The sequence below is a fragment of the Oncorhynchus keta genome, unplaced genomic scaffold (assembly GCF_023373465.1).
Source record: "Oncorhynchus keta strain PuntledgeMale-10-30-2019 unplaced genomic scaffold, Oket_V2 Un_contig_16064_pilon_pilon, whole genome shotgun sequence".
NCBI classification, from domain to species: Eukaryota; Metazoa; Chordata; class Actinopteri; order Salmoniformes; family Salmonidae; genus Oncorhynchus; species Oncorhynchus keta.
In genome coordinates, this window is record NW_026279691.1 from 1 (window position 1) to 10,471 (window position 10,471).

Here is a 10,471-nt window from a genome sequence, read left to right on the forward strand (position 1 = left end):
TTTATTTAACCAAGTAGGCTAGTTGAGAACACCTTTATTTAACCAGGTAGGCTAGTTGAGAACACCTTTATTTAACCAGGTAGGCTAGTTGAGAACACCTTTATTTAACCAGGTAGGCTAGTTGAGAACACCTTTATTTAACCAGGTAGGCTAGTTGAGAACACCTTTATTTAACCAGGTAGGCTAGTTGAGAACACCTTTATTTAACCAGGTAGGCTAGTTGAGAACACCTTTATTTAACCAGGTAGGCAAGTTGAGAACAAGTTCTCATTTACAACTGCGACCTGGCCAAGATAAAGCAAAGCAGTGCGACACATACAACAACACAGAGTTACACATGGAGTAAAACAAACATACAGTCAATGTATGTGTCGAACTGCTTTTATCTTGGCCAGGTCGCGGGTTGTAAATGAGAACTTGTTCTCAACTGGCCTACCTGGTTAAATAAAGGTGAAATAAAATAACTAAAAAATAAAAACAGTTTGAGCTAGGAACACAAGCATTTTGCTACAACCGCAATAACATCTGCTAAATACAGTATGTGTCTGCGACCAATAACATTTTACTTCATTAGATTATATATTTTTTAATCATGTTTTTGCTTGGCGGACCTTATTTGTTTCTTGACATTTGTTTCATAACATTCATGAATCAAACTGTTTATGTCAAATTGTGTTGTATTTGTAACCCTGGATGTCCTAAAAAGAAAATGTCAAAATGACGGCAGGGCAAGTAGATGAATGGAAATAAGTGCATTTTTTTCTCACTGTGGGACCAATGGAGTTGTGTCTTTTTCTCTAGGCGTGTACATCCTGATTGCTGTGGGAGCTGTGATGATGATTGTAGGGTTCCTTGGTTGCTATGGTGCCATCCAGGAATCTCAGTGCCTCCTTGGAACGGTGAGTGAGTGACCACTAGAGGGCAGCAGGACAACACCGCTTGTCTTTCAGGGCACGCCTCTCAACATTGGAGTGTAGCTCGGCCCAACGGCGCTCTCTCTCAGGAATAGAATATGTATTTTATTATCTATTGGTTAGAAAATAAATGTGGGTTTTTTTCTGCATTAATTAGCATATCCAGATATACATACACGGAGAGGTGCACAGGGTCAGCCACAGTGCAGTGTCCCTGGATGGACAGCAATATTAACAGACCTCTAAACATGGGAGAGTAGCACAGCCCTGCAGCTCTCTCTCTCTCAGTAGCACACCCCTGCAGCTCTCTCTCTCTCAGTATCACAGCCCTTACAGCTCTCTCTCTCTCTCAGTAGCACAGCCCTACAGCTCTCTCTCTCTCTCAGTAGCACAGCCCTACAGCTCTCTCTCTCTCAGTAGCACAGCCCTACAGCTCTCTCTCTCTCAGTAGCACAGCCCTACAGCTCTCTCTCTCAGTAGCACAGCCCTACAGCTCTCTCTATCACAGCCCTACATCTCTCTCTCTCTCTCTCTCTCTCTCTCTCTCTCTCTCTCTCTCTCTCTCTCTCTCTCTCTCTCTCTCTCTCTCTCTCAGTATCACAGCCCTACAGCGCTCTCTCTCTCTCTCTCTCTCTCCCTCTCTCTCTCTCTCTCTCTCTCTCTCTCTCTCTCTCTCTCTCTCTCTCTCTCTCTCTCTCTCTCTCTCTCTCTCTCTCAGTATCACAGCCCTACAGCTCTCGCTCTCTCTCGCTCTCTCTCTCTCTCTCTCTCTCTCTCAGTAGCACAGCCCTACAGTTCTCTCTTTCAGTAACACAGCCCTACAGCTCTCTCTCTCTCAGTAGCACAGCCCTACAGCTCTCTCTCTCTCAGTAGCACAGCCCTACAGCTCTCTCTCTCTCAGTAGCACAGCCCTACAGCTCTCTCTCTCAGTAGCACAGCCCTACAGCTCTCTCTCTCTCAGTAGCACAGCCCTACAGCTCTCTCTCTCTCTCAGTAGCACAGCCCTACAGCTCTCTCTCTCTCTCTCAGTAGCACAGCCCTACAGCTCTCTCTCTCTCTCTCTCAGTAGCACAGCCCTACAGCTCTCTCTCTCAGTAGCACAGCCCTACAGCTCTCTCTCTCTCTCAGTAGCACAGCCCTACAGCTCTCTCTCTCTCAGTAGCACAGCCCTACAGTTCTCTCTCTCAGTAGCACGGCCCTACAGCTCTCTCTCTCTCTCTCTCTCTCTCTCTCTCTCTCTCTCTCTCTCTCTCTCTCTCTCTCTCTCTCTCTCTCTGTAGCACAGCCCTACAGCTCTCTCTCTCTGTAGCACAGCCCTACAGCTCTCTCTCTCTCAGTAGCACAGCCCTACAGCTCTCTCTCTCTCAGTAGCACAGCCCTACAGCTCTCTCTCTCTCAGTAGCACAGCCCTACAGTTCTCTCTCTCAGTAGCACAGCCCTGCAGCTCTCTCTCTCTCAGTATCACAGCCCTTACAGCTCTCTCTCTCAGTATCACAGCCCTACAGCTCTCTCTCTCTCTCGCTCTCTCGCTCTCTCTCTCTCTCAGTAGCACAGCCCTACAGTTCTCTCTTTCAGTAACACAGCCCTACAGCTCTCTCTCTCCCAGTAGCACAGCCCTACAGCTCTCTCTCTCTCTCTCTCAGTAGCACAGCCCTACAGTTCTCTCTCTCAGTAGCACGGCCCTACAGCTCTCTCTCTCTCTCTCTCTCTCTCTCTCTCTCTCTCTCTCTCTCTCTCTCTCTCTCTCTCTCTCTCTCTCTCTCTCTCTCTCTCAGTAGCACAGCCCTACAGTTCTCTCTCTCAGTAGCACAGCCCTGCAGCTCTCTCTCTCTCTCAGTATCACAGCCCTTACAGCTCTCTCTCTCTCTCAGTAGCACAGCCCTACAGCTCTCTCTCTCTCAGTAGCACAGCCCTACAGCTCTCTCTCTCAGTAGCACAGCCCTACAGCTCTCTCTCTCAGTAGCACAGCCCTACAGCTCTCTCTATCACAGCTACATCTCTCTCTCTCTCTCTCTCTCTCTCTCTCTCTCTCTCTCTCTCTCTCTCTCTCTCTCTCAGTATCACAGCCCTACAGCTCTCTCTCTCTCTCTCTCTCTCTCTCTCTCTCTCTCTCTCTCTCTCTCTCAGTATCACAGCCCTACAGCTCTCTCTCTCTCTCTCTCTCTCTCTCTCTCTCTCTCTCTCTCTCTCTCTCAGTATCACAGCCCTACAGCTCTCTCTCTCTCTCTCTCTCTCTCTCTCTCTCTCTCTCTCTCTCTCTCTCTCTCAGTATCACAGCCCTACAGCTCTCTCTCTCTCTCTCTCTCTCTCTCTCTCTCTCAGTATCACAGCCCTACAGCTCTCGCTCTCTCTCTCTCTCGCTCTCTCGCTCTCTCTCTCTCAGTAGCACAGCCCTACAGTTCTCTCTTTCAGTAACACAGCCCTACAGCTCTCGCTCTCTCTCTCTCTCGCTCTCTCGCTCTCTCTCTCTCAGTAGCACAGCCCTACAGTTCTCTCTTTCAGTAACACAGCCCTACAGCTCTCTCTCTCTCAGTAGCACAGCCCTACAGCTCTCTCTCTCTCAGTAGCACAGCCCTACAGCTCTCTCTCTCTCAGTAGCACAGCCCTACAGCTCTCTCTCTCTCAGTAGCACAGCCCTACAGCTCTCTCTCTCTCAGTAGCACAGCCCTACAGCTCTCTCTCTCTCTCTCAGTAGCACAGCCCTACAGCTCTCTCTCTCTCTCTCTCAGTAGCACAGCCCTACAGCTCTCTCTCTCAGTAGCACAGCCCTACAGCTCTCTCTCTCTCAGTAGCACAGCCCTACAGCTCTCTCTCTCTCAGTAGCACAGCCCTACAGCTCTCTCTCTCTCAGTAGCACAGCCCTACAGTTCTCTCTCTCAGTAGCACAGCCCTACAGTTCTCTCTCTCAGTAGCACGGCCCTACAGCTCTCTCTCTCTCTCGCTCTCTCTCTCGCTCTCTCTCTCTCAGTAGCACAGCCCTACAGCTCTCTCTCTCCCAGTAGCACAGCCCTACAGCTCTCTCTCTCTCTCTCTCTCTCTCTCTCAGTAGCACAGCCCTACCTCTCTCTCTCTCAGTAGCACAGCCCTACCTCTCTCTCTCTCAGTAGCACAGCCCTTACAGCTCTCTCTCTCTCTCAGTAGCACAGCCCTTACACCTCTCTCTCTCTCTCAGTAGCACAGCCCTTACACCTCTCTCTCTCTCTCAGTAGCACAGCCCTACAGCTCTCTCTCTCAGTAGCACAGCCCTACAGCTCTCTCTATCACAGCCCTACATCTCTCTCTCTCTCTCTCTCTCTCTCTCTCTCTCTCTCTCTCTCTCTCTCTCTCTCTCTCTCTCTCTCTCAGTATCACAGCCATACAGCTCTCTCTCTCTCTCTCTCTCTCTCTCTCTCAGTAGCACAGCCCTACCTCTCTCTCTCTCAGTAGCACAGCCCTACAGCTCTCTCTCTCTCTCAGTAGCACAGCCCTACAGCTCTCTCTCTCTCTCAGTAGCACAGCCCTACAGCTCTCTCTCTCTCAATAGCACAGACCTACAGCTCTATCTCTCTCTCTCTCTCTCTCTCTCTCAGTAGCACAGCCCTACAGCTCTCTCTCTCAATTCAATTCAATTCACTTTATTGGGATGACGTAACAATGTACATATTGCCAAAGCTTATTTTGGATATTTACAATATAATAAAATAAATCAAATGAGAATGAAATGAAGCTCCGTCTCAGGTTCTGCTGTTGTGCAGTGGTTACACAGCCTTTCCTCTACAGGGAGCCAGGTTTTCCTGTGTCTACCCTTCTCAATGGCAAGGCTGTGCTCACTGAGCCTGTACTCTCTCTCTCTCTGGGACCAATCATTTTTGTGGACGATCAAGTTTTAAAAAAGCTTGACAAATTAATCTCTCTTTTGTCTTTCTCTTTCAGTTCTTCTTCCTGTTGGTGTGCCTCTTCGCCTGTGAGGTGGCTGCTGGGATCTGGGGATTTAGTAACCGTGACACAGTAAGACGCGCACACACACACACACACACACACACACACGCACATGCACAAACACACACATGGACTCTACCAAACTCTGCTATCTCCGTTTGTTCCAGATCTCCAAGGAGATGATAAACTTCTATGACGCGGCGTACATCAAGTCTGTGGACGTTGTAGACTCTTCCAGCAAAACGGCTGCTATCAAAGTCCTGGAGGTGTTCCACGAGACGGTAGTTCTCTGACCTCTGACCTCTGGCTGATTTCATCATCATTTCAATCTGTTAAAGTGGTTAAAATTAACAGAGTTGTAGCGATAATGTAGTAATGTGATTATATAAAACACTAGCTATTCCTGTCGATCCTGGAGATCACAAATGACTGTGTTTTTTTACACAGTCGGCCCAATTCTGATCTTTTATTTATTCATTGGGTCTTTTGACCAATCAGATCAGCTCTGGGAAAAAAAGAGCTCATCTGAAAGGATCTGATGTGATTGGTTAAAAAAATTTTTTTTGTCAATTAAATAATATAAAATCAAGTCAAATCAAATTGTATTTGTCACATGCGCCGAATACAACAGCTGTAGACCTTACAGTGAAATGCCGAATACAACAGCTGTAGACCTTACAGTGAAATGCTTACTTACAAGCCCTTAACCAACAATGCAGTTTTAACAAAAATACCTAAAAAAAAAAAAAAAAAATGAAAGTAACAAGTAATTAAAGAACAGCAGTAAATAACAATAGCGAGGCTAAATACAGGGGGTACCGGTACAGAGTCAATGTGGAGGCTATATACAGGGCGTACCAGTACAGAGTCAATGTGGAGGCTATATACAGGGGGTACCAGTACAGAGTCAATGTGGAGGCTATATACAGGGGGTACCAGTACAGAGTCAATGTGGAGGCTATATACAGGGGGTACTGGTACAGAGTCAATGTGGAGGCTATATACAGGGCGTACCAGTACAGAGTCAACGTGGAGGCTAAATACAGGGGGTACCGGTACAGAGTCAATGTGGAGGCTATATACAGGGGGTACCGGTACAGAGTCAATGTGGAGGCTATATACAGGGGGTACCAGTACAGAGTCAATGTGGAGGCTATATACAGGGTATTACGGTACAGAGTCAATGTGGAGGCTAAATACAGGGTATTACGGTACAGAGTCAATGTGGAGGCTATATACAGGGGGTACCAGTAAAGAGTCAATGTGGAGGCTATATACAGGGGGTACCGGTACAGAGTCAATGTGGAGGCTATATACAGGGTATTACGGTACAGAGTCAATGTGGAGACTATATACAGGGTATTACGGTACAGAGTCAATGTGGAGGCTATATACAGGGGGGTACCAGTACAGAGTCAATGTGGAGGCTATATACAGGGGTACCAGTAAAGAGTCAATGTGGAGGCTATATACAGGGGGTACCGGTACAGAGTCAATGTGGAGGCTATATACAGGGTATTACGGTACAGAGTCAATGTGGAGACTATATATAGGGTATTACGGTACAGAGTCAATGTGGAGGCTATATACAGGGGGTACCAGTACAGAGTCAATGTGGAGGCTATATACAGGGGGTACCAGTAAAGAGTCAATGTGGAGGCTATATACAGGGGGTACCGGTACAGAGTCAATGTGGAGGCTATATACAGGGTATTACGGTACAGAGTCAATGTGGAGACTATATACAGGGTATTACGGTACAGAGTCAATGTGGAGGCTATATACAGGGGGTACCAGTACAGAGTCAATGTGGAGGCTATATACAGGGGTACCGGTACAGAGTCAATGTGGAGGCTATATACAGGGGTACCGGTACAGAGTCAATGTGGAGGCTATATACAGGGCGTACCAGTACAGAGTCAATGTGGGAGGCTATATACAGGGGGTACTGGTACAGAGTCAATGTGGAGGCTAAATACAGGGTATTACGGTACAGAGTCAATGTGGAGGCTATATACAGGGGTACCGGTACAGAGTCAATGTGGAGGCTATATACAGGGGGTACCGGTACAGAGTCAATGTGGAGGCTATATACAGGGGGTACCGGTACAGAGTCAATGTGGAGGCTATATACAGGGGGTACCGGTACAGAGTCAATGTGGAGGCTACATACAGGGGGTACTGGTACAGAGTCAATGTGGAGGCTAAATACAGGGTATTACGGTACAGAGTCAATGTGGAGGCTATATACAGGGGTACCGGTACAGAGTCAATGTGGAGGCTATATACAGGGTATTACGGTACAGAGTCAATGTGGAGGCTAAATACAGGGTATTACGGTACAGAGTCAATGTGGAGGCTATATACAGGGGGTACCAGTACAGAGTCAATGTGGAGGCTATATACAGGGGGTACCGGTACAGAGTCAATGTGGTGGCTATATACAGGGGGTACCGGTACAGAGTCAATGTGGAGGCTATATACAGGGTATTACGGTACAGAGTCAATGTGGAGACTATATACAGGGTATTACGGTACAGAGTCAATGTGGAGGCTATATACAGGGGGTACCAGTACAGAGTCAATGTGGAGGCTATATACAGGGGGTACCGGTACAGAGTCAATGTGGAGGCTATATACAGGGGGTACCGGTACAGAGTCAATGTGGAGGCTATATACAGGGGGTACCGGTACAGAGTCAATGTGGAGGCTATATACAGGGGGTACTGGTACAGAGTCAATGTGGAGGCTAAATACAGGGTATTACGGTACAGAGTCAATGTGGAGGCTATATACAGGGGGTACCAGTACAGAGTCAATGTGGAGGCTATATACAGGGGGTACCGGTACAGAGTCAATGTGGAGGCTATATACAGGGGGTACCGGTACAGAGTCAATGTGGAGGCTATATACAGGGGGTACCGGTACAGAGTCAGTGTGGAGGCTATATACAGGGGGTACCAGTACAGAGTCAATGTGGAGGCTATATACAGGGTGTACCAGTACAGAGTCAATGTGGAGGCTATATACAGGGGGTACCAGTACAGAGTCAATGTGGAGGCTATATACAGGGGTACCAGTACAGAGTCAATGTGGAGGCTATATACAGGGGGTACTGGTACAGAGTCAATGTGGAGGCTATATACAGGGCGTACCAGTACAGAGTCAATGTGGAGGCTAAATACAGGGGGTACCGGTACAGAGTCAATGTGGAGGCTATATACAGGGGGTACCGGTACAGAGTCAATGTGGAGGCTATATACAGGGGGTACCAGTACAGAGTCAATGTGGAGGCTATATACAGGGTATTACGGTACAGAGTCAATGTGGAGGCTAAATACAGGGTAGTACGGTACAGAGTCAATGTGGAGGCTATATACAGGGGGTACCAGTAAAGAGTCAATGTGGAGGCTATATACAGGGGGTACCGGTACAGAGTCAATGTGGAGGCTATATACAGGGTATTACGGTACAGAGTCAATGTGGAGGCTATATACAGGGGGTACCAGTACAGAGTCAATGTGGAGGCTATATACAGGGGGTACCAGTAAAGAGTCAATGTGGAGGCTATATACAGGGGGTACCGGTACAGAGTCAATGTGGAGGCTATATACAGGGTATTACGGTACAGAGTCAATGTGGAGGCTAAATACAGGGTATTACGGTACAGAGTCAATGTGGAGGCTATATACAGGGGTACCAGTACAGAGTCAATGTGGAGGCTATATACAGGGGTACCGGTACAGAGTCAATGTGGAGGCTATATACAGGGGTACCGGTACAGAGTCAATGTGGAGGCTATATACAGGGGGTACCGGTACAGAGTCAATGTGGAGGCTATATACAGGGGTACTGGTACAGAGTCAATGTGGAGGCTAAATACAGGGTATTACGGTACAGAGTCAATGTGGAGGCTATATACAGGGGTACCAGTACAGAGTCAATGTGGAGGCTATATACAGGGGGTACCGGTACAGAGTCAATGTGGAGGCTATATACAGGGGGTACCGGTACAGAGTCAATGTGGAGGCTATATACAGGGGTACCGGTACAGAGTCAGTGTGGAGGCTATATACAGGGGTACCAGTACAGAGTCAATGTGGAGGCTATATACAGGGCGTACCAGTACAGAGTCAATGTGGAGGCTATATACAGGGGGTACCAGTACAGAGTCAATGTGGAGGCTATATACAGGGGTACCAGTACAGAGTCAATGTGGAGGCTATATACAGGGGGTACTGGTACAGAGTCAATGTGGAGGCTATATACAGGCGTACCAGTACAGAGTCAATGTGGAGGCTAAATACAGGGGGTACCGGTACAGAGTCAATGTGGAGGCTATATACAGGGGGTACCGGTACAGAGTCAATGTGGAGGCTATATACAGGGGGTACCAGTACAGAGTCAATGTGGAGGCTATATACAGGGTATTACGGTACAGAGTCAATGTGGAGGCTAAATACAGGGTATTACGGTACAGAGTCAATGTGGAGGCTATATACAGGGGGTACCAGTAAAGAGTCAATGTGGAGGCTATATACAGGGGGTACCGGTACAGAGTCAATGTGGAGGCTATATACAGGGTATTACGGTACAGAGTCAATGTGGAGACTATATACAGGGTATTACGGTACAGAGTCAATGTGGAGGCTATATACAGGGGGTACCAGTACAGAGTCAATGTGGAGGCTATATACAGGGGGTACCAGTAAAGAGTCAATGTGGAGGCTATATACAGGGGGTACCGGTACAGAGTCAATGTGGAGGCTATATACAGGGTATTACGGTACAGAGTCAATGTGGAGACTATATATAGGGTATTACGGTACAGAGTCAATGTGGAGGCTATATACAGGGGGTACCAGTACAGAGTCAATGTGGAGGCTATATACAGGGGGTACCAGTAAAGAGTCAATGTGGAGGCTATATACAGGGGGTACCGGTACAGAGTCAATGTGGAGGCTATATACAGGGTATTACGGTACAGAGTCAATGTGGAGACTATATACAGGGTATTACGGTACAGAGTCAATGTGGAGGCTATATACAGGGGGTACCAGTACAGAGTCAATGTGGAGGCTATATACAGGGGGTACCGGTACAGAGTCAATGTGGAGGCTATATACAGGGGGTACCGGTACAGAGTCAATGTGGAGGCTATATACAGGGCGTACCAGTACAGAGTCAATGTGGAGGCTATATACAGGGGGTACTGGTACAGAGTCAATGTGGAGGCTAAATACAGGGTATTACGGTACAGAGTCAATGTGGAGGCTATATACAGGGGGTACCGGTACAGAGTCAATGTGGAGGCTATATACAGGGGGTACCGGTACAGAGTCAATGTGGAGGCTATATACAGGGGGTACCGGTACAGAGTCAATGTGGAGGCTATATACAGGGGGTACCGGTACAGAGTCAATGTGGAGGCTACATACAGGGGGTACTGGTATAGAGTCAATGTGGAGGCTAAATACAGGGTATTACGGTACAGAGTCAATGTGGAGGCTATATACAGGGGGTACCGGTACAGAGTCAATGTGGAGGCTATATACAGGGTATTACGGTACAGAGTCAATGTGGAGGCTAAATACAGGGTATTACGGTACAGAGTCAATGTGGAGGCTATATACAGGGGG

The 10,471-nt window shown here is 47.7% G+C and overlaps 2 protein-coding genes across 2 annotated transcripts; both read left to right on the top strand.

Annotated features, from left to right (window-relative positions):
* The first annotated feature begins 725 nt into the window (after positions 1-725).
* Positions 726-5,147, top strand: LOC118396202 (CD81 antigen-like). Its single transcript, XM_035790305.2, has 3 exons — positions 726-899; positions 4,827-4,901; positions 5,000-5,147. Exons 1-3 carry the CDS (start codon positions 741-743, stop codon positions 5,123-5,125), a joined length of 360 nt encoding a protein of 119 aa, XP_035646198.1. The 5' UTR covers positions 726-740; the 3' UTR covers positions 5,126-5,147.
* Positions 5,148-5,200: 53 nt separating this feature from the next.
* On the top strand, positions 5,201-8,521 carry LOC127919240 (loricrin-like). The gene is made up of 2 exons (XM_052502728.1): positions 5,201-5,996; positions 6,853-8,521. Exon 2 carries the CDS (start codon positions 7,105-7,107, stop codon positions 8,011-8,013), a length of 909 nt encoding a protein of 302 aa, XP_052358688.1. The 5' UTR covers positions 5,201-5,996; positions 6,853-7,104; the 3' UTR covers positions 8,014-8,521.
* Positions 8,522-10,471: the final 1,950 nt, after the last annotated feature.

What these genes read in the sequence shown, in the direction of transcription:
- LOC118396202 (XM_035790305.2), top strand. Translation starts at nt 741, where the DNA reads ATGGAAATAAGTGCATTTTTTTCTCACTGTGGGACCAATGGAGTTGTG. An exon ending in CTCAGTGCCTCCTTGGAACG is followed by an intron (nt 900 to 4,826) that starts GTGAGTGAGTGA and finishes TTTCTCTTTCAG; the next exon opens with TTCTTCTTCCTGTTGGTGTG. An exon ending in GATTTAGTAACCGTGACACA is followed by an intron (nt 4,902 to 4,999) that starts GTAAGACGCGCA and finishes CGTTTGTTCCAG; the next exon opens with ATCTCCAAGGAGATGATAAA.
- LOC127919240 (XM_052502728.1), top strand. Translation starts at nt 7,105, where the DNA reads ATGTGGAGGCTATATACAGGGTATTACGGTACAGAGTCAATGTGGAGG.